Below are 25,027 nucleotides of genomic sequence, written 5' to 3'. Positions count from 1 at the left end.
ACCTGCTTTCGCCATTTTCTCATTACGATAAACATATATCCTTTAAACAAAGATAAAAGGATATAGTAAAAAACGACATTTGTTATGTGACCAGAAATGTAGTGTAACACGAGAAAAAAAAAAAAAATCCTACTGTAACTTTGCGGTAAGTTGTAAGCTCAGCAACAGTGGGTCAGTGGTCTGCTTTTCAAGTAACTGCTTACTGACTGTAGCCATTACATCTTCCATTGCTTCGTCCAAAATCTAGAAAATAAAATAATTAAAATGACGTTTGATTTATAAGTCAGAAAACATAATAAATGCAATAATTAAGAATTACTCAGTTTTATAAAAAGGTGAAAACGAATATGAGGAAAGTGTCTTATTAGTCTAATAATCTGCTAAAAATTAATTTGAATTTTAAATGCATAAAGAAAGTTTTACCTGATGTTGACAGTTGAGGTTTTCTATTAACTCATTGATTCGACCCAATAAAGAGATATCATTCTCCAGATTTTCAATTTCCTTCATTGCTTTTTTAATATTAGTATCGGTGTCTGTAACAAATAAGTTGTGACTCTGTGTTTAAGAAATTTTATTTTATTATGCCGTTTATTTTGAAACTGACCTATAAAGGAATTTATTTGTTAATTGCCAAGCAATTTACCTGTCTAGAGACAATCATTGTTATGGACAAAATAAACTGAAAGAACTGTATATTCACAAAAATGCAATTTTGTTTTGGAATTTTGCATAAAACTACATGAGGGTTATCTGCAATAGCCGTCCCTAATTTAGTAGTTCATCACCACCCACCGCCAACAGTCGACAGATAATATTATCTCTTTGATGTTAGAGAAAACAGAAAGTTTATATATTTCAAACTTATGTCAGATTTATTATAGGAGAAAAGCACGAAGAAACAATCTGAGTGAATTGAGCCTGAAAATATTTTTTTAGATGTTTCATTGTAATTTAATGAAACAAATTCTCAGACGTAACACTTATAATTTAGAAGTCCACACATTGATTATCCTGCTGCATATTAAACGACGTCACAAATTATGTCAATTTAACTCTTATACTCTACAAGTATGAAATATTGAAAAGTTCTATAATATTAGTAAGCTATCACACTAACATCAGTAGAAGTAAATTAGTTTTATAGCGAAATGTGACCTACCAAATAAACAGAACAAAAAAAATCGTGAGGTAACTTAAACTATCTATAGTTTGTTCAACAACAAAACTACTGAATTACTTTTGTTCTTGTTTTAATAGTTCATTATGATAGGAAATGAAGTACGTTTAATAAAGCCGTTGTCGTTAAAATAATACAATCAATGAATAATTTCGTAATCAGGTTTGGTTCACAAAATCAAGTTCATTAATGAAGTTAGTTTTGAATTTCGCGCAAAGCTACGCGAGGGCTCTCTGCGCTAGCCGTCCCTAATATACTAGTGTAAAATAAGAGGGAAAGCAGCTAGTCATCACACCAACTGCCCACTCTTTAGATACTCTTTTACCAAAGAATAGTGGGATTTACCGTCATTTTATAACGCGCCTACGAGTGAAAGAAGAAGCATGTATGGTGTGACGGAGATTCGAACCCGCGACCCGCAGAGTAGAAATCCAGTGCCTTAACCACCTGGCCATCCGGCGTTTTATTAATAAATTACGGACAACTGATAGTTTTGTGCAAGAGCAAAGAAGGAATAAGTTTATTAATAATATTAATAATAATTTGACAAGTTTACCTTTAGAAAAGTTTATAAAATTTGCATAAGAACTAGAGGAGTAATGAAAACAAGTATGTGAGACACAGGAACTTACTTTTGGAAATGGCAAGATTATCTAGTGGAAACATCATTAACATTTTGTATTTATTTGTCTCTAACGTTCCAAAGGATGTAGGTGAGTTTCTAATGAAAAAGGAATGAAGAGTTAGGGATTATTTAATTAAAAGTCCATTTTCATTTTACCTTTTTCCAAACATTTTCATGTAACAATAAAATAGACAGTCTTTAATAAACTCATGTAAAATTTAGCGCTTCTAATAACAATAAAAAGAAATAATAATCTTTACTCATATTATGTATATATATATACACTGCTGGACAAAATCTTAAGGCCAATGAACATAAAGCAAAAATATGCATTTTGCGTTATTAGATTCAGCCACTTATTTGAATAGAGCTCCAAAAGATGAAAATAAGAAAATGGAAAATAAAAATAAAAAACTTTTTCAGAATTTAATAGGGAAAACGTGAACACTATAAAATTAGCCTAAATACTAGGTGGTCAAAAGCTTAAGACCATACCAAAAAGAAGTCCTAAACAGGATAGAAATGCCCAACAAGAGATGTCAGTAGTGACTTGCGAAAAACTTCAAACATTTGCTTTGGCATGGTCGATATAAGCGTTTGCAGAAGACTGGCTGGAATGTTATTCCAAGTGGTGAAGACAGCTTCACGAAGATCATGCACTGTTTAGAATTGACGTCCATTTCTGTAGACTTCCCTTGCCAACCATCCCCGAAATATTTTCAGTGGGGTTCAGTTCGAGCGAACATGCTGGATGGTCCAAAAGAATCACGTTATTCACCATGAAAAAGTCCTTTGTCCTGCGGGCATTGTGGATTGCAGCGTTGTCCTGCTGAAAGATCCAGTCATTTCCTCACAAGCGAGGGCCTTCAGTCAACAAGGATGCTCTCTCCAATATGCCAATGTAGCCAGCTGCTGTTTGACGCCCCTGTATAACATAAAGCTCCATTGTTCTATGGAAGGAGAAAGTACCCCAGATCATGATGGAACCTCCTCCACTGTGTCGTGTAGAAAATGTCTCCGGTGGGATATCCTTATCGTGCCAGTAACGTTGGAAGCCATCTGGACCATCCAGGTTAACCAGTGATGGCACTTTGAGAGAGACCTTGCTTTTGCAGCTCGACAATTCTGCCACGTTCAAACTCTGTCAACTTTTTAGCCTTTGCCATGTTTTTACCCAATGTAACACAGGAGGTGTCAGTGGAAGATATTGACAACGCTAATGCTTGAACACAAATGACTAAATTTCGTTACGTGTTTAGCGATTAACGCTTCGTTTCAGTATGGTCTTAAACTTTTGACCAGCAATATTTAGGCTAATTTCATAGTGTTCACATTTTACCTATTAAATTCTGAATTTTTTTTTTATTTTTATTTTCCCTTTTTTTATTTTCATCTTTTGAAGCTCTACTCAAATAAGTGGTTGAGTCTAACAACACAAAATGCATATTTTTTATTTATGTTCATTGGCCTTAATATTTTGGCCAGTAGTGTATGTAATTATACATATATATATAATTACTCAAGATTAAGAGAACAAAATTAAGACAACATAGTTAAAAAATTAACTATCTCATTCTGAACTGTTCTAACAAGAGTCTTCTAGTAGTGAGAAACTACGTATAATGAAATTCAACAGTTTCTCGTAAATCGCTACCAACGAAAGCTCACATCCACAATCTTCATGTTCATCAAGTAGGATGGATGTAACAGCCAGGACTATAGCTAAAGTCCTATAAAGACATAGTTTTGTTTCCACTGACACAGCAGTAAGTCTGTAGACTTATAACGCTAGAACCGGGTTTTGATACCTGTTGTGTAATTTTGTGTTTAACCACAAACAAACATCATTATTATGCTAATATAAGGTTAGGCATACAACACCAACACTAGAAAGGTATGAGTCTTTATTACAATGGAAAGTAAACTTATAACGAAATATATTGTTAAACACCTGTATTGGTCAAATGTGTGGTTGTTTACATTAAAGCCATACTGGGCTATCTGCTGCATCTAACATCTGATTGTAGTGTTGTAAATCAGTAGACTAACCGCTAATCCTACTAGAGGATGTATTAGTCACACTATGTATGACTCATGTTCTGAATTCGTGACTAGTCTTTATTGTGATGTTTTTCTTACATCTGTATTTTACAATACCTTGGATATGATTACCATATATTTTGATATCTTTAAATAGTTGTTACTTTAAAGTTTCCCCCCGCTAGTACAGTGGTATGTCTACGGATTCACAACACTAAAATTAAGGATTCGCTTCCCCTCGGTGGGCTCAGTAGATAGCCCGATGTGGCTTTGCTATAAGAAAAACACACACATACTTAAAAGTTAATAAAACTTGTTTAGATTAGAATTCAGTTTTGTCTAAGCGGGTTATATTCTGTCTCCTACAGTTTTATATTTCATATAAAAACACGCAACAAAGGAAAAATAGAGAAAACTAAACTAAAAAAGAATTAAAGCTAAACGTAACAATGATAGGTAGCGCAGACGTTACATTTTTTAATGTTTTAATGATTATATCAATAATTATATAAAATCCAGAAGAGCTACACATGAGATAATGTTAATTAATGTACAGTGATGTGCAATAGTAGTAAAAACAAGCTTATTGATTTAGGTTACTTTTTCCGAAGTAAGGTAAGTTGCGCACATTCTGCCCTGTTACAATGCTTAAAATAAAACAGAATCCTGGAGTTACCCTATGAAATTTATAGAAATTTTTAACAGCGATTGATTGTTTAGAAATTAATTTATATATATTATATATATACAAATCTGTGTTATGTATAACTGATAATCGAAAATGAACAAAATAGTGTAACTTGATCATTATATTTTTGTTCTTTGGTGATGTATTCCATCACTGTTTTTTATTAAACAATAAATCGGTAAAATGTATGACAATTTACAATATCCAGTGAGTGTAAGATATTGATTCCTTAGGTAATTATTAAAATAAACGTGTTAACTTCAGTTCTTAGGAGCTCAAAAACTGATACATTTCCCTAGGATAATTTTTAAACCATTTCACTTCATACATACTAAAGATACCGATTGCATAGTGTACAAAGCATTGAGTTTATAGATGTTACAGTAATCTAATGTTAATTTATTATTGGCTACTAATCATGCTTCATACTGTACTTCGGCTTTTGAAAGGAACACCACAACGTGAAAGAAAGCTAACTTCAAAGGGTAATAATAATACAGTTTACTCTAGAATTATGGTGTGTTTTTTTACTTATGTACAATACAGAAGAAACAAATCAATCTCTGAATACCCTTTCGGCCTTCGCAGTACTATATTAAGTATTTCACTAAAGGTTTGGTGTAATATATCAAGCTGTTTTTGGTGTAGGTTTCAAGAGAAAAGATTTCAAAGTGCTGTTTCAACTAAATATTTAAAATGTGTTTTGCCCAAATATTGTACTAAGGCATTGAACAGTTCCTTACGATCACTATTATGAACCACTATCCTTGTTCATCATACTTACGTTAATATTTATTTTACTAAAAATCTTATCTCTGTATCTCCTAGTCCTTTTAATTAACTTACCTTCAGTAAAATGTAAACATTTCTTTTTATATATTTTTATACTTCTATATAAAATAAAGGCAAGGTCACGTGACTCTACTGTTGGTGCTAACCCAACCAATGTTATACTGCTCGCAGTAGCCAATTCGTTTATTTTTGTATAAAAAAGAAAAGCCTATCAGTTTTAAAATATAATGAAATGTTGTAAATGTAAGGAAGATTGAATAAAATGGCGAATATGATGAAATATAAGAAGATGAAAACATATACGAAACGAATATTCAGGACGTTAAGTAAAATGACTAATTGGATAAGGGTAATCTTTCGAAACGAATACACGTGTCAACCTGATGATGAATTTAACGGATGCATTTATTTAACTTGTTAACGAGATCTAGTTATTCATTTACTTCACAAACATTATTTGCATATTTATTGCCTTTTATACATGCCCTATAAACTGCGCACGATATAAATCAAGACAATGCACTTATAATAGTTTATACTCTTGATACATCTAGTTTGGGATTGACCAAATATCTAGCATGAGAAAACTCACGAGGACGATGATGGTTTTCGTATCGTTCCACTTCTCTTCTTGACACTGGTGATTATCAGAAGATCTGAGAAGAGAAAGATGCAGCTCTCGTTCTTGATTCCCAATACTTCCTGCTATTAAAAAGGTGAGTTGTGCTAACTTTTGTGTGTTGTATTGAAACAACGTGACGAATAATCAAAGTAAAACCCGTTATCTTCTTTCTTGTCTTCAAAAATACGAATGTTAATTAAGGAAATACGTTTAATTTTAACAATGAGTTAAAAAGTTAAAAATTGCATCTCTTCATGAACTACTTAGCATTACATAGCTAAATAAATTCATTTGTTTTGTTTTTTCTATATTAATCCCAAGTAGATTATTTATACAACGAAAAATTTTGTGATAAAACTTTAGCATACCAAAAAATTATTGATTGATTATACTATTTTTATAATTTATCATCACAAAGATCACAGACCAGAATATAAACTGCTAAAAGCTATGAAATTATATAAAAAAATGTTCAACATAAAACACATAGGAATAGAACAACATATGAAAACATAGGGAGAGAAAATGGGGTAATGTTAGTGCACTTATATTTTCACGTTAAAATTAACTTACTTTATAATGTTTTTTTACCAAGTTCATTTCTTTATCTTTAACTTTTGCACATAATGTGGCTTTCAAAATCTTTCTTTTCTTACACATTTATCACACATTATCACCATCATATCTGGACATAATAAACTCGAAAGCCAGATTAACTTACAGTAATGTTGACTACGTCATAGCGAATGAATGTTCTATCGGGCTGGACAAGCTATAAAAAGCAATGAAAGAAATAATAATCGAGATATATGCTTATAAATTCTTAAACATATTACAATCATAATTATTTTTTTGTATACAAATTTGTTTAGTCTAACAGTATGATGTATTTCTATACTGAAAAAAAAAAATATATATGCAAACATTTTACATGTAAACTTCAAGGAAAGCGTAGCGGTAAAGTGCTTAGCATTGGTCACTGAGAACTTATAAACACCGCCTAATTCTAACAAAATATAGTGTAATGTATATAGTATTATGTATTTGCGAGCTATTATTTCAAAAAATATATACATTTCGCATACATTAAAGAGTAGCTCAGAGTTCTATGTTAAAAATAACACTTACTAGAGCGGCTTATTAATGCATTGCCTAACAGCGAAATGTTTTTATAAACTGACTGATGACATATGTCTAGTATTCATATAATTATCAAACTTAATTATTTAAATCCAACTTACCCAGTTATCAGTAGTATAAAGCTCGATAAAGCACAATACAAACTTTTGATGCCTGTAAGTGTTTTCGTTTTATTTACTTTATTGTAAAGTTTTACAATTAGCTATCTCGGCTGTATACGCTGTAGAGATCGAACACCAAATCTTAACGTATCAAAACCCTGGAGCTCATCATAGAGCCGTCGAGGATTAGTTTTTTATTCTGTAACAGCTTCGTTAAATAACCATACGAACACAACTTTCTAAAATGCCTATAAAAACAGGATTAACCAAAGTAATACGTCAATGGTTACAGTTCAAGCCACTGAATCACAAGAAAATTAATCAGTAAATTCATGAAATCCAGTATACTATAAATAAAGCTTAAAAATATATAACCGACCTAAAAATTGTATGCACAATTAACTCTTTTAATTTCGGGACATTGTGCAGGTTCTAATTATTTCTCTTGCGCAAAATGGGTCATCTCCGCTGTTTGGTAATTAAAAACATATATAATCGGAAATAAGTCGGTTGTGGCTTGTCTAACTTATTAATTAAATTTGGTGATTTATAACTGTTGTGCTTATGGGCCAATAATTAATTACAGTGTAACAAAATGCACTGTTATTGTTTTAGCATGGTAACTGTGTAAATATTGAATTCAAGAAATTGAAAATAAAATATCTGTAACTTCGCTCACGTCAGTGGCTCCCTCTATCAAGTGTTCTAGTTCCTTCATTCGTTGCAGCATCCGCTCATGCTGAAAAGCTTCTCGTTCCATTCGATTGATTTTAACAGCTAAATCGTGAATTTCTTTTTGAGCCAACACCAGAAGTTGATAATCCGGATGGTCAACATGCGTGTGTTTCAAAAGCTCCTGAAAAAGGTTATTTTTCACAATCAATATATTTGAAATAACCTTCAGACACTTTTAACCAATGTGCACCTTGACCAATTCCTGTACGGTGGTACACTGTATATTATTAAAATAAAAAATACCGCATTCCAGATAACCTGTGAAAATAACCATGTTATATAATCCAACTGCATTTATATGTTTTAACAAACTATAAGAAAGCAAGGTTATGGTATAATCTGCTTTATAAGATTCTAAAATTTTCAACTCTTACGTCTTTAACTGCAGTGATTGGTTTAAGTTAATAACCTCAAAATAATACAAAACATTTATCGTAGCAAACGTCGGAAAAGATTTGGGAGTTCACATTTTTTTTGGAATTTCACGAAAAGCTATACAAGGGCTATCTGCGCTAGCCGTCCCTAATTTAAGCAGTGTAAGACTAGAGGGAAAGCAGCTCGTCATCACCACCCACCGCCAACTTTTGGGCTACTTTTACACCAACGAATAGTGGGATTGACTGTCACAAAATAACGCCCCACGGCTGAAAGGGCGAGTATCTTTGGTGCGAAAATCGGGAAATCGAATACCCGACTCTCATATTATATAAGTCGAACGCCTTAAACCACCTGGCCATGCCGGGCCAACGGTTCGAAATAATACCAAAATATGTATTTATGGGACTTTTTTAACTAACGTTGGGAATATACTTATGTATCTCACAATGGCTGGTATGAGTATTAACACTTTTATTGATAAGGAGAGAACAACGTTACGATCTTCCTAGGTCATCTTCAGGTTCAGGTTTCTTTTACTGATATGGAGAGAACAACGTTTCGACCTTCCTAGGTCATCTTTAGGTTCGGGTTTCTTAACTTGAAGATGACCTAGGAAGGTCGAAACGTTGTTCTCCCCTTATCAATAAAAGTGTTAATACTCATACCAGCCGTTCTGAGATACATTTTTATTTCAAGTGGGTTTTTCGTCATCAAGAATGAATATACTTACTTCTTCACTCAATATTAATAAAGTAGGAGTTTTTTAGGCAATTATTAAATAGATTTTTAAGAAATCATGAAACCTGTGCTGATTTAATGCGTTATCATTTTAAAGTTCGGGTATAAAACTTCGGACTTATCACAAAAGAAACAGGTTTAGGGAGATAAAATAGTATACTTTGGCGTTTTTCGATTTTATTTTTTTACCTGATCCCATGCATTCACACCAGTGGAATGAGAGTACAGTGCTAGTTTGTTTCTAATATATTTAGTTGCGACACACTCAACTGATAATATTTACACGATTGCAGTTCTTTAGGGTAAGTGTGATTAAAATACATTGAAAAACGAAAAGAACCGTAAAGTATAACTCACAACGTAACAGTGAAACATCCAACTGTGATCCAAGGTTTTTCATTTTATCTAAGCAATAATTATTTATATTCTCTGCAATTCCTTTCCTTCTAACTGAAAGTATACAACCTTTACACCATTAATAATGTGGGTACTGTATCTAAAAGTGGAACAAGGACGGAAATTTTATAGAATAGTAATTTCAAAGATGAATATTTGAGTTTGAGTTTTTACTCAGCTACGCGCGGAATATCTATGCTAGTCGTTCCTAATTTAGCACTGAAAGGCTAGATGGAAGGCAGCTAGTTATCATTAACCACCGCCAACTCTTGGGATATTCTTTTACCAACAAAGAGTTGGACTGACTACCACATTATAACGCCCCCACAGCTAAAAGGGCAAGCATGTTTTTTTGAGACAGGAATTCGAATCCGCGACTCTCAGATCGCGAGCCAGGTGCCATAACCACCTGGCCTCGAAGACAAATTAAAGCACAATGAGTGATTTAATGTGACATTGATTGGTTATTATGTTCAATCAGTTGACAATTATAGTGCACAGTTTTTAGAATTTATGTATTAAGGGCAAATCACAAAGAAATATACATATATATATATATATACGCCTGAGTAAGTGCGTCATACTTGGTATTAGCCATGTAATTTTTTTACATTATACGAGAGCCATATGGTTTCTAAATCATTATATAACACAGGCGGCCGACGATGGTTTTATTGTCTTGAAATTTTTGCATGCTCTACAAACCATTACATTTTATAGCAATGTGTACAACAGCATAAAACTTATATCAAAGCTCAGAACTTCAAGGTGATGGCACATCCGTTTGCCTGTTAATAACTTCTTATAACTTTGAATTGTTTCAATTATATTTATGTTTTATATTTTACCGTTGATATAAAGTTTTAATAAATTTCGGTATTCGAGCTGATTCTCATATTAACTTTTCATTAACTAAAGCAGTTTCAAATAACCCTCTAAAATATGTTTTATGTTGTTATGAGGAATTAAGCGCAAGGTTACAGATAGCCCAATGTGTAACCTTGCGCTTAATTCCTCATAACAACATATAACATATTTTAGAGGGTTATTTGAAATTGTTATTTTTATATAACTATAATAATGGCATTTGTTACTGAACATATAACTTTATTTGTGATGGCTATCTAAAACTCTGTGTTTGTCTTTTTACCCTCTGAATAGACGTACTTAAAATGTACTTAATGAATAACTTGTACTTTTAGAATCTGTCTAACAGTCTCAACACAGCATTATACATTGTCTAGAAGACAGAGGCAAAAAGAGGAATATGTGAATGTAAACACAGATCTAGCTACTGTCATATTGCTGTCTTGTTTCTGGCATGCATCCAAATTATTTTTGTTTGAATCAAATTCAAAAGTAAATTACTCTTTTACTATCTACATTTATTCTTGTATTTTGATTATAAATAGCCCTAAAAGATTTTAGGATAAAAGTTTAAAAGGATTAAGGGATAAAGGTAAATATATATTTAGAACTTGACGTTTGACAGTTCTTAAATATAGATGCACAAAATCAGACAAAACTTGCAAGTCAACGAACCTCAGCCTCTAACCACGAGGAGACAACTAAAATACTATATATATGTATTAGCCTTTTCGAGAAAATCGCCTTTGGAAAATATGCTAGAAATGCCTATCGATTAATATATATCATTTAAAAAACATGATTAAAAAGTCTTCAGTGTTACTAATCCATTTAGAAAAAAAAATCCAGATTATTTTATAAAGATTTTTATGTTATTCATTATCATGAGATTACTGATATATACTTTGAATCACCCAGAATTCTACCTGCTTTCGTTTTCTTTGAAACAACTTACAGCTACATTCGGTAGTAGGGTAATTATATCTGTGACAGTGAAAATAACGGAATAGGGTTTCTTAAAATATAACATCACACTTAATACAAATAAACTTTCCTTAATATGATTTTAGATGAAAGTCAGTCGTCGTTGTTTTAGTATGATGAGTATGTTGTCTTGAGGTTTTCCATTTTTAACATGTTAATTAACTAGGGTAAGTAAATATTCATTCTAAGTTGAAAGATTTTCCAAATTACAGTATGGTAAGTTTAGACAAGAGAACTCGTAAATCAAGCATTTTTCTTAGTTTTAATGAGTCATGGGTCAATGCAATCTGTTGTTTTTTTTTCGCTCTTAGTCATTCGTTTGAATGAGGTAATATAATTCTAGTAGTGTAGACTTTGTTTTTACCTACACACATACATATAGCTTTCATAGGTTGTTGAACTTTAAGGATGATTAATAATAAATTTTCCTGGATATTTAGAAGAGAATGGAATAAATTATCACGGATTCGCATAGGTTCAAAAAGTAAGAAGACGGAGACCACATTACTCTAACCACGCTACTAAGAAATTATGTAAAAAAAAAAAGATTCAAGTAGTTAGGGGTACTTAAAAACGTGTAACTAAGACGTTGCTAAAAAGGCCTTTTGGTCATAACTATAACATATTAAATGTGTATGAATCCTTATAAAAATATAACTTAAAAATCTGTAAAAAAACATTTCAAATAAACAAACTTCAACTAAGTTTCTTACTCTAAATGAAATAAGAATTTGCATGATAAAAAGTTTCATTTTGGTCCACGTTTTTGTCTAATAAATTAAGAACAACGATGATGAATTATAGTTTTATATATTTAAAAGTGAACAGTAATACCAGTAGCATAATTTTGCTGCTAACTCACATTTTTTAAAAATAAGAAACTGAAAAAATTAAACATTCAAATTTGTCAATATTCAGTTTTCATTTCTTTCGATTGCAAACTTATTGGACGTGATGTATTTATAATTACTAAATATATTCAAACTTTAATGTTATTAATATTTTATCTACTACTTTTGATGAAATATTACTGATTATCTTAAAATTATTTTTTTTCACTTATAGAATTATAATATTATCGCGTACAGGAGTCCGAAGGTCACTTGGAGATGATCACATGTTTCAACCACTCGCACCACTACCTAGTAGTGTGTTCTCTGTCAGTCACTCAGCAAACAGTAAAATAACGTCATAACGTCACTTGATGTTGCAATTTGTACTAACGCGACGTCACTAAAACATACAGATGACATGTATAACGAGATGAACTGTACACTCTGTAGGTTACAACACAGAATGATATGCGAAATTCAAAAGCAAGAAATAAAAATATTTGTTACTTTTAATTGTGGTCATATTTAATCTTGAAACAAAATACTTTCTGAAACCAAGCGGAAGTATATCTAGTAAAGTATAACGATGACCCAGAACATCTTTTTTACAGAGAAAAGCATATGTCAAGCGAAACGTTTCAGTTCGTCAAGAGGCGTGGTCAATGGTTAACATGCCAGAATGTGAACTCGATGACTGTTGGTTCGCGTCCTTTTCCAATAAAATAGTACTCGTAACTGTAGGGTTATGGGTGTGTTTTTCGGTTAGCTAAAAGCATCCCAAGATTTGTCATTAGATGCTATTGACTAGCTGCCTTTATATTCAGACTGTCCTTGTTCAGTTTTGTGCGAATATTCGAAACTGTTTGTCATTTCATTATATTCTCGTGAAAAAGCACCGTCAAATAATGACGGGGCAATTTGAAAATTGAAACACAGTTGGCTTTCAAACATTTTATTTTTTCTTCTTATTTCTTATTCAAGAAACTCTACAAGCGCACTTGCAGTTTGCTTCTAAAGACGATGCTGTCTTGATAGAATTAGCTAGAACTTGGTCCTGTAAAGTGAAATTCTTCTGCAAAATAAACTATTAACCAGATTTTACATAAATACTTTTAACTGAAAGTGCCTTGTTAGTGAATCACTCGAGGTTTAACACAAGTTTAGTGGATGTAGCATGCACCAGCGTTTTGCCGGTGATAAATACCACAACAAAAATAAATGAAATATAAACGCTAAACCACTATTTTATTACATAAGTGCGTTTCTCTTTTACCATGCGTATTTATTAATAATGTGTCAAAAGTATATATTAAATAAACCGCACAAATATTTAAACATACAACGAAGTGTTCAGTTTGAGGCACATCACAGTAATATTTACGATAAGCTCTTATGTAAAGTAAAATATTTTAAATACCTAAAATTAAAATTGTTTCAACAGAATCTCAACACATAATTAAATTTCATCAGCAAAATACATTAACAAGTACTTACAATTTTCTGAACTGTTATAAAACATCAAATAAAACATAACACTTACTTTGATGAGTAACTCGTATCGCGGAATACGTTGAACAGGCATGATAAGTAAAGCGTCTAGGGTAAGTTTTCCTTTGTGTTCCCTTGCCATGTGCTACAGGAAAAAGTTTTAAAACTGCCATTTAAACCTTTTCGGAATGTCATTAAGGAAATGTGAAATTTAACTATAGCTTGTATTATCAATAACAACCATCAAAAACCTTGAGTAAAATTCCTGAACTGTTTCTATAAACTGTTTATTTATATTATTAGCAATACATCAACTTTGTTCTGTTGAACCACATGGTTTAACATGTGGTTAAATCCTGAAATAAATAATGTTATTAACACTATTTTTCAGGTAGAATTAGAAATTGAAAATACTTCAATATCTAACATAGGAGCACATTATTTAGATTTAGAGATTGAAATAACTGGTAAGGATATCAATATAAGTATTTTTGAAAAAAGAAAATATTTTGCATTTCCAGTATGTGTTTATTCTCTTTTAATAGTAATGCAGCATATCATTTCGTTATAAGTATTATGACTTCACAGTTGTTCAGATTTTGTTAAACTTGTAATAAATTACAATATTTTACTAGTAATATTGAAATACGGATACAAAACTTAATAGTAAATTAATTTATAAAGAAACTTTAAATATAATTATTAAAATATTTTGTGATAAATATAAGAATGTATTAAATAAATATAAAGAAATAAAAATTAAAGAAAGTTTACCAAAATTTTCTGATAACTATTTTTAGCTGCTAATAAGGTAATTTAACAACTTGCCACTACTTTAGGCAGATGAGCACCTTACCACATATAAATACTTGTTTACAGTGTGAAAATTAATAGTTACAGTAGACTTAATGGGCGATGGTTGGGAGTTATATTAATTAGTTTACATAACTGGTTGCAACCCTTCATATCGGTAAAACTCGTTTACTGGACTACCAGTTAGTGCCTGATTCCCATAATAGGGGCTTGAATGCTAATTTCAAGAGGTTTTGTTTGTTTTTGAATTTCGCACAAAGCTACTCGAGGACTTTCTGTGCTAGCCGTTTCTAATTTAGCAGTGTAAGACTAGAGGGAAGGCAGCTAGCCAACTCTTGGGCTATTCTTTTACCAACGAATAGTGGGATTGACCGTCACATTATAACGTCCCCACGGCTGAAAGGGCGAGCATGTTTGGCGCGACCGGGATGCGAACCCGCGACCCTCAGATTACGAGTCGCACGCCTTAAAAGGTTGGCCATGCGTTTATTTAACTCATTTCCAAATGGTAATGCTTGAGCACCCACATCGATCTCTTTTGTAATTTCTACTTTTATTCTTTTATTTTACCTTATTTTATTTATTTATGTGAAATTGGTGAATGGAGATTAAGACTGATAGACAGTGTATCCCCACTGCAACGTGGGTCCTACTTCCTCAGTCACCTCCAAAACTTAGGGTACATTTTATATTCTATATCATAATCTGTACTCTGAGATCCTTTCAGCTGATGCAGTGTTTATTACTTATTTTTGTTTCGGCTTCCAACAAAGTAACATTAATCAGAGGTTTGGATTTGCTGTTTCTAACGCAATCATTCCTTTTGATTTTGTTTTATTTTACTTAAGTTTTCATTATTAATACTCTCTTTAGATACATATATTAATGCACAAACCAAGGTTAGTAGCATTGTTTTTCTATAACTTTGGGCTATTTTATTTATTATTTTTTCTTTAAATGAAAAGAGCTTCTAAAAGTTTTTTCTTTCGTAAAAAAAAGAAGATATTAACAAAACAACTAATATAACATCTTCAAGTTATATATATTTAGAAAAATAAACAAATCAGGTAGCATATTCTGATTGGTTAATTATACCTAATGTTAGCTAATTATATTTTGAAACTAACAATTAGATATTTAAATAGTACAGATATTTAGTCTAATTATATATATATATATACTTTTTTACAGTTTAATTTACAAAAACCTTTCTGTGATCCTAATTTTAAGTTTTTATGGATAGAAAAGATTTGAAAAGTATTTTAAAACTACAGTTATTGACTGACAATGCATCGAAAACTATTACAACTGTCATATATATGAACTCATAAGAGACACAGGGAGCTTACCTGCAGAAATTTGGCAAAAGCGGGTTTCGCCTGTGACGCCAACTTAATGGCTTCTTTAGCAGGTTTCCAGTTGTTGATAAAGGCTGTGTATGTGTCTATGACACACTGCTTTGTAAACTGCAAGGAAGACACATTTGAGTAAAATAAACATAAAATATATTTGCATATTTAAAGTCTGCGGAGCGGATTGATTTGAGTTTCTGCACTCTGAGTTGCTTCATATTTTATATGCAGTTTCAAGTATGTCATATCGTGTCTTCTGAAAACAAAACGGTTCAGAAATATCTTTCTTAAATACGCTATTATATCATATAGATATCTAATACTGTTAAGAGGGTCATTCAGAAAGAAAAAGTGAAATATACATGTATATTAAATTACCAAAAACACTTTTCTGAACATATCATTTCTGAAAACCAATTCATTACTCTGTTAAGAAACATTCGTGTTTGCTTAATAATTTTAGTGAACCTTCACCCGTAAGATTAATATATTTTTATTTAATATCAGTAAATCAATTATTTGTCACATTATTGCAATACTTCACAAAATATTCAGTATATTCTTTGTATGTAACAAAAAATGGAATAAATGGGAACTTCTTTCAAAAAAAAAGTGCTTCTTAAATTGTATTACTTAACAAATGTAAGATTACTTATAATACCATATATCATATTGTGCTACTTCGTAAATACTAACCATTCAGGATCTTTTCCTTATGGGATAAAAAATTGTCAGGTTTATTAATACAATAATACGAAATAAAATGAATTTTCTAATACAAAATTTTGCAGATCGTAAATAAATATAACATAAGTAAGATGAGATAAAAATCAATATAAATGTAAAGATCGATGTATGTTTCTTCAAAAACCACTAACTAAAATATCTTTAAAAACTTGTATGAAAATGTCGCCCAAAATGTCACATCATACATCAAAATATTTCTAAGTATTAGAAAGCGATAAAAAAATACAAAAACTAAGTCGAAATAATTGTCCAATTACTCCAACTGAGTATTAAAATAGTGTTAAAATGTGTAATAAATGAAATTTTTAGACTGTGGAAAAGGTGTTGAGAAGAGCGTGGTATCTATATGTAAAGCTTGTTGTCAGTGAAAGAAACGTATTCTATCAAAATAACAGTTAAAACTTTTGTTCACAAAACATGACCAATCCTCTATAGAATTTCTTGAGGTAACAGAAATGGAAAGAAAATAAACAAAAAAGAGGAAGAGGTTATAGTGGAGAAATTTTCTTGGAAAAGTGATATTAAAAAATGCAGAAGCTAGGGAAATGAAAGTAAAATATTGGAATAAGAAAGGAAGCCATTGACATTAGTGTTTTTAAGTAACGTATATAAATAATTTATAGACGTAAAAAAAAGGGAACAGAGACGATATAAGTTAGACATTTATATTTACAAAAATATAAAATATAGGTTGCAGTATTTAGAAAAGAACATATTAAGTAATTAAAAATTATATAAAATGATTAGGAGAAGTAATAAAAGTATGAAATAATAACAAAATATAAAGCTTACGATTTGGATAAAAGAGGTGTGCCAAGCTGCTCACCAAAATTAGATTCTCTTTCAGAAATAATTATGGGATATACAATTTAGACGTATCTTCTAATGCATCAGTTTAATTTTTATTATTTATTATATTAAATATACTATGTGGTAGAATTTTTATGATTGCAGAACTTTCGTGGGGCGTTATAATGTGACCATCAATCCACAATTAATTAGTAAGAGAGTAGCCTAATAGTTGGCGATTGGTGGGATGACTAAATTGCCTTCTCTCTAGTCTTTCACTATTAAATTAGGGATGGCTAATGCAGAGAGCCCTCATGTAGCTTTGGTCGAAATTGAAAACAAACACACAGGATAAGCAGTTTACGTAGAATTAATCTGCGAGTTATTACAAGTTTAGTAGATTGAAATAGTTGTACGCTTATGTGATTAAAATACTTGAGTATATTCATTTCATTTTCGAATAGTTCTGTCGTAATATAAAGCTTTGTAAAAATGATTTTAATATGTCATAGAAATGTATCTCTTTTTACATGGTTTAGTTTAGCTACGTATTGAGAACTAATATTTTACACGCATACTTATTAAATTGCAGTTCATGAACGACATACTAAATTTTGTTGAGTCAACAAGTTTTACATTTTAGAATAATTATATAATGAGGTTATTAGAAAATCTGGATTTGGCATTTTGCGTGAAATACGTCAAATGAATAACAAATAAATATTCACTTTCGGATTCTTCCACAGATTTCATCAATGTCGAATTCATTACTATAATCACATTTTATTTGTAATATAAATAATTTATTCTTCACCATGTTATATTAAATGTTTACTAATTAATTATTTTGTTTATCTAGTCTTTTATTAAAATACATTATTTGCAAGTGTTTGTAAGCAACGACCTAGAAAATGAAATGTCGAAAATCATTTTTAGGCAAAAATTAAGAATAAGTTGTTTACCCAACAGACATGGTATTAGAATATTGCTCATAGTTAATGTGTCTGACAGAAATCTTAAAAATAATCCATTAGACTAATATCTGTGGTAAAATTGGCATTATTAATTAAAATGGAATTGGAATTTTCAACTTCAATGATATCTTATATATACATGAGCGAAACGGCCAGTCAAAGTCTTCTGGGATCCAAGTATAGTTATCACTACTCTTTACCTACTGATAAGTGGGAAGGTAGCTGGCAACAAGGACTCTTGGAATCTAATAATGAGATCAGCTGTCACTTCTATAACGCACCAAAGCTGAAATTGCGGGATATATTAAGCAACATAAACTCTGAGCTCTTCGATATATAATCTAGCACATTTACCACTAGGCCACGCCTTATTGATTACCAAATATTTCTTGTACACGATATCTAATATTAAGAATTCCCTTGAAATCTGAATAGTTAATAGTTATAACGTTTAATATTATAATTTCATGAATGAAAAAATACAGACAAATTATGTTATGCGCGCTACCTAGAAGTTAAAGGGATTATTAGTGAATTTCTTAAAAACTAAGTTTTCAAAGTGTAAGTTTTACAGAATTGCATTTCTTTAGCTTGGATGTGTCTTAATGTGAGGTAAGACAAATATCTTGCTTATTCGCTAATGGATACGTCTGTACAACTCTCCATTAATAAACTTTGTACTTATCATAGAAAGTTGAGCGTCATATAGCCTGGTAATAATTTAGGTTGCACACGATCTTCCATTGTTAATTACATCTTAATAAATGAGGACTATACGGTAATTTTCCCATTAGTACCTCCAGTGTACAGTTCGTGGACAACACAACCAGTGATATATAACTATTTATACCAAAACACTCCCTGGAGAAAATAAACATTTGTATATAAACACTGAGAAAAAGAACTGTGGACAAAAAAAAAAAAAAACTGAATATAAAACTGAGGAATATTTAAATCATATTTATATGCTTTTGGTTTACTTTGCAAAAACAAAAAATAAAATATTTTAAACTTTAGAAAATTATATTGACAACATTATTTTATGGATACGTTAATGACGAAATGCTGAAACGAAATGAAAAGTGTATGACCGAACCAAAGACGGAAAGAATGATGTAAGGTGAAAATGAAATCTTACTATTAAAAATGCTACACAGAGCTGAGCCTACTTCACGCTTTGAACTATATTCGCATTTTAAAAGTGACAATCAATCACGCTGTTCCGTTAAAAGTAGGGAGTAGGTGATGTTGACTTACCTCCCTCATTCTAGTGAACAGTCTTTAGTTAAATACGCTGTTGTTGAGTTAGTTTTATTGCCTTAATATTTTTAAGCGTGTATTAAAGTGTCATTCAGATTGAAAATATCGAGTACCTATTATACAAAAATACGAAATTTAAAAATTACTTGTAATAAGTTGGTGAATGAAAATGAGTTAAGAAACAAATCAGTAAATATATTTTATAACTGGTACAGAGTCATTGTCCTTTAAATATAAATTTAATTAAAATTTAATATCGACTAAAGCAACTACAGTGGTTAAAATAGACTGATTAGATTATGTGAGCTTTTAAAGAAAGTTTGTGTGTGTATTTTTTCTAATAGAAAAGCCACATCGGGTTATCTGCTCAGCCCACCGAAGGGAATCGAACCCCTGATTTTAGCGTTGTAATTCCGGAGACATCCCGCTGTACTAGCGGGGGGCTTGAAGAAAGTTAACCACATACTGAAATTTCAAATCTTTAGGGTTTGATTCGCCTTGTAACTGAATGAATCCCTTATCAGAGTATAATAAATTGTATATACAGTGGGTGAATAAAATATGGCCTCCCTTGGAAAGGTTGTTCATTTGTTATATCTTTTATTAGAAAACAGAAACATTTCAAAAAATTTGTTGTCGAACGCACTCGACGAGATGTGTTCAGATATTATCTCAAATCCTAATTTTAACACTGGTTTTTGTATATACTTGGATTTTTATGTTTTTCGTCACATTTTTCCATAAAAAAGTGTTGTACATCTGCTGTAGTTTCTTAGATCTTGTGATCCCAATTTCATCAAACAACTTTCTCTGCAATTATGGAGTTGTTAAAAATATCTTAGAAATAAGAGAATTGATGTTACGGAATGGCTAGGTCAATCATGATACCAATCCGACTGAATATTTATGGACTGAATTAAACTGTTTAACGAAAGACCACAAGGAAAACACGAAATGTGAACTTTTTGAAGGATGGCAGTCAATCAGTCAAGAAAATCGTCACAAACTCACGTCGACGTGAAGCGGTAATAAAATCTAGGGGAATGCTGCCTAAATATTAACTCGTGAAACTGGTTTTTGTTATTTTGAATTTCATTTTTACTTTCGAAATAGAACATGAAAATAAAAAATATCACTTTTATTAAAATACTTCTCGGCAAATGAAACGAAATAGTAATGATAATCGTTACTATTATAAATCTACGTCCCTCCTTCCTATTTTTCATTAGTTATACTGTGAGCTTATAGTACTGGAAATCAGGATGCAATACCCGACGCGGACATAGCGCAGCTAACCCATTGTGTAACTTTTGGTTGTTACATAAACAACCAAATAAAAGCATGACTATAAGTGGCACAGTAGTATATGACTATGCATGGTTTTGCAATGTCTGGTTATGTACAATACTAATTAATTAAGGCAAATGAAACGATTAAATCAAAAGTACAAGGTAACTGTTAAGTACACGAATCATCTTTGATCGATAATATACACATTTAAAACAAATAAAATTCTTTGTATTTATGATGGTATGATGACCTTAAATATACCTTGATTAAGATAATTGAATCGAACTCTAAAAACGAACATGGGATTCTCCCATTTGTGGCTAGGAATTAAAGATCTATTTATCTTCAATAATAGTTTTCTTGTTATTGTAAGAACTAAATCTTACAGAGAAACTGCTGTCAGTTGTGAGTTTTTTTATTCAACATCTAGGTTTGGTAATCTTCTTCGGTTTAAGCATGGCATGGCAATCTGCAGGTTACAGGATCGAAACTAGTAATCAAATTTCTTCAACATTTCAGCCTTAGAGGGGTTATAAAGTTCGTCCGAGAAAGGAGCTCAAGATTTGGCAGTGATGGTGATAACTGGCTGTCTTTCCTCTAGTCTATCATGGCAAAATTAAGGCATAAAATTTCAAATAGCCTTCAAGTAATTTTGTGCGAAATTTAATAAACAAACAAATCTTCAGATCATTTTTATTTCCCCAAAATATATTTTGTCAAATGCATTGAGCCTGATTTATTTCATTTTTGTTTCCTTGGCTTTTGGCATTTTTTTACTACAGTACTTAAACTTTTGTTTGTTTTAGGGTTATATGATCACAGCCTTTCCTAATTTTGAAAAACAGACTAAGTAGAAAGGTAAATAGTCAACAGGTTACTCACCATCTTGCTCGGCATGGCCAGTTGGTTCAGGCACTCGACTCATAATCCGAGGGTCGCAGGTTCGACTCCCCATAACACCAAACATATCGGCCCTTTCAGTCGGGAGGGTATTATATGTGACGGTCAATCATACTATTCGTTGGTAAAAGAGTTAGACGTGGGTGGTAATGAGTAGCTGTCTTCCTTCTAGTCTTACACTGCTAAATTAGGGACGGTTAACTCTGATGACCTTTGTGTCGCTTCGGGCGAAATTTAGAAACAAATTTATTTCCTATAACAGTGTGAATGCGTGTGTACAGTAACCAGCCTCGAACTCGTAATCCTTTGGTTAACTTACCGGACATATTAGCTTTTAAGCGAGGATGAAGCCAAAAATGTATAGTTAACACACAAACACTATTTGAGTAAAAAGGCGTGTTCCATTATATTGCATCCGCAGAGGGTCTAATGTACCGAAAAATAAGTACGTTGGGTATTAACGTAAAATTTACAGTGACATGTTTTGATATTCAAGGCCTGGCATGGCCTAGCGCGTTAAGGCGTGCGCTTCGTAATCTGAGGGTCGCGGGTTCGCGCCCGAGTCGCGCCAAATCATGCTCGCCCTCCCAGCCGTGGGGGCGTTATAATGGTCAATCCCACTATTCGTTGGTAAAAGAGTAGCCCAAGAGTTGGCGGTGGGTGGTGATGACTAGCTGCTTTCCCTCTAGTCTTACACTGCTAAATTAGGGACGGCTAGCACAGATAGCCCTCGAGTTGCTTTGTGCGAAATTCCAAAACAAACAAACAAACAATGATATTCAATTGTAAAAAATAAAAAAATCGAAAAATAGCTTTAGTAGACGCGAAATGACACGTACATCTTTTACTGGTTATAAATTCATGAAAACAGAACACTGTAAAGGAAGCTCATTTTTTGTATGGCCAGCTGTGTGGTTTTGAAACAAGAAAAGTTGAAACGGGTGATAAACGAAGCGTTACTAGAGACCTGTAACGGATTTATTATTACGTGATGACAAGAAACCCACTTAAAGAAAAAGTATTTGTTAACTTGAAGATGACCTAAGAAGGTCGAAACATTGTTTTCTACTTTATTTTAATAAAATTTTTAATACCCATACCAGCTGTCTTGAGATACACAAATTTATTATTATATATTTGTTTTAATATCGATGTTTGTTTTAGTTAAATTTAAATTTAGAAAGGCATGTGATTTACAATGTTAAACGTGTATTACGAAGTTCCTGTCAATTCATTAAATTTGTAGAAAATTCTTGAGCATAAGTACCAACAAAGTATCTACAACGCTAAAATCATTGTTTGATTTCCAATGATAGGAGAAAGCACAGATACACCACTGTGTAGCTCTGGGCTTAATTCATTATAATTAATTAACCATTCAACATGGAACACAAATCTTCCAGTCTCAACATATACTGTACATGGAATTACAAAATCTATGTCACTGCTACTAGCAACTAATAATTAGTTCATAGGAGATTAAGGGTGTTCGTTCATGCTGTTACTAAGAGAATAAGAGCAGTAACTAATTTCTGCAACTAGAAATAGAAGGATATTTTCTGAACACAAAATCTTATATTCAGTTGTCTGCTTAGCTTTATCAAGGATAACGAAAATGTAACAAAACGTCATTACAAAATTTCTGATGTTGTTTTTAAATTTATTTATTTATTTATTTTTGCTTGGCATGATAAGATAACATGAGTTTTCAGTAAAAATATTACACGAATCACGTGGTGAATATGCAAATAACCCGTTCAAGTCAAACATACTGTTGATATGAATGTATTTTGTAGTCACTATGAGAAAACCCAATATCCTGAATAAGTGAAGAAGTGTCATCGACCCTTGAACTTAGTCTTCAAGATAAAACATTTTTCGGAGTACTAAGTTTATTTATTATATCTGCTATTGTGTGGCTATATGAGCTGAAGAAATGAATAATGGACAATGACACTTTTTCTTTACTTCACCTACCCCTTGTGTAGGTTTTTCTCATTATGACAACAAAGCACGTTCACATCAACAGTATATTTGATATTTTTCAGCATGATACACGTCCGGTTTATCTCTCGTTGGTTAACTTGCGTTCATGGTTAGTGACAAAGAGTTTATTTTAAATAACCTTATCATTAACATGTTTAGTAATTATATCATTTTATTTTATTGTTTCGTTACCATTAATTTTCTGTGTATCTGTATGAAGTAATTATCCTTAACTAATATTTTTTTTTACTATCTATGTAAGTACATTGAATCATTGACGTGTTTTTGTTCATACTCTATCTTCAACGGTAGACCAATAAAGAGAAAGAGAGTGAAAGAGAAAAAAAGAAAAGGCTTATTCGAAATTAGTGTAACCCAGTAACATACGTTGACCAAAGTGTAGATTAAATGGAATTTCCTCGAACTTAAACTTCGAGAAAAAACTATTATCGGAATACTAAGTTTGTTTGTTTGTCAGCCCTTCAAAGCAACACTCTCCATCTGTGATATGCATTAAAACTGCAAACACGAACTATTTAATTTAAAAAAAAGAAATTGTTTATAATTGTAATCGATATTTGCAATTTATAAAATATAAAACTTTTACTCCGTGATGACAAGAAACTCACTTGAAGTAAAAATATATTCCCAAGACGGACTGGTATGGGTATTAAAACTTTAATGACAATAAAATACAGAACAAAGTTGCGAACTTCTTAGGTCATATTCAGGTTAACAAAAATATGCTAACCTAAGAAGGTGGCCTGGAATGATCAGATGGATAAGGTATTCGACTCCTAATCTTAGGGTCGAGAGTTCGAATCCTCGTCACACCAAACACATTCGCCATTTCAGCCATGGGTCAGTCCCACTATTCGTTGAGAAAAGAGTAGCCCAAGAGTTGGCGGTGGGTGATGATGACTAGCTGACTCCCCTCTAGTCTTACACTGCAAAATTAGGGACAGCTAGTGCAGATAGCCCTCGTGTAGCTTTGCGCGAATTTCAAAACAAACCTAAGAAAGTCGAAATGTTGTTCTGTACTTTATTTTAATTAAAGTTTTAATATCTATACAAGCCGTTTTGAGAATACAGAAAACTTTTACTTTCAATAGACAAACAAAAAATTGTTGAAGTCAAGGAAGCTAAATTATAACAAGCAAAATAAATTAAAATAGATTAAGTTGGTGCATACGAGCCAGAAAGACCAACCATAAGAGTTGAATTTTAAAGATGAATTATGATCGTAGTACGATTAATAACGTAAGATAATTATAAGGCTAAACACACATTACAATTACATTTCAGGGAA

At 31.8% G+C, this 25,027-nt stretch overlaps 1 protein-coding gene across 4 annotated transcripts in view; it reads right to left on the bottom strand.

The window, feature by feature from the left end:
* Positions 1–25,027, bottom strand: part of LOC143253190 (rho guanine nucleotide exchange factor 17) — a 164,886-nt gene that overhangs the window by 53,199 nt on the left and 86,660 nt on the right. For 3 of the 4 annotated variants that reach the window (XR_013029440.1, XM_076506623.1, XM_076506622.1), the window contains exons 4-11: positions 15,770–15,886; positions 13,660–13,752; positions 7,868–8,044; positions 6,669–6,719; positions 5,918–6,030; positions 1,813–1,901; positions 424–536; positions 134–243 (exon numbers count right to left, since the gene is read on the bottom strand). Coding sequence is in view for 3 of the 4 variants with exons in the window: in XM_076506623.1 (XP_076362738.1) it covers positions 134–243; positions 424–536; positions 1,813–1,901; positions 5,918–6,030; positions 6,669–6,719; positions 7,868–8,044; positions 13,660–13,752; positions 15,770–15,886 (863 nt within the window). In the remaining variant the exon portion in view is untranslated. The remainder of the gene's footprint in view (positions 1–133; positions 244–423; positions 537–1,812; positions 1,902–5,917; positions 6,031–6,668; positions 6,720–7,867; positions 8,045–13,659; positions 13,753–15,769; positions 15,887–25,027) is intronic. The other variant, XM_076506624.1, reaches the window with a different exon arrangement.

This window comes from Tachypleus tridentatus, chromosome 6, assembly GCF_004210375.1.
Source record: "Tachypleus tridentatus isolate NWPU-2018 chromosome 6, ASM421037v1, whole genome shotgun sequence".
In the NCBI taxonomy this organism is placed as follows: domain Eukaryota; kingdom Metazoa; phylum Arthropoda; class Merostomata; order Xiphosura; family Limulidae; genus Tachypleus; species Tachypleus tridentatus.
This window is presented reverse-complemented; position numbering and strand designations above follow the sequence as displayed.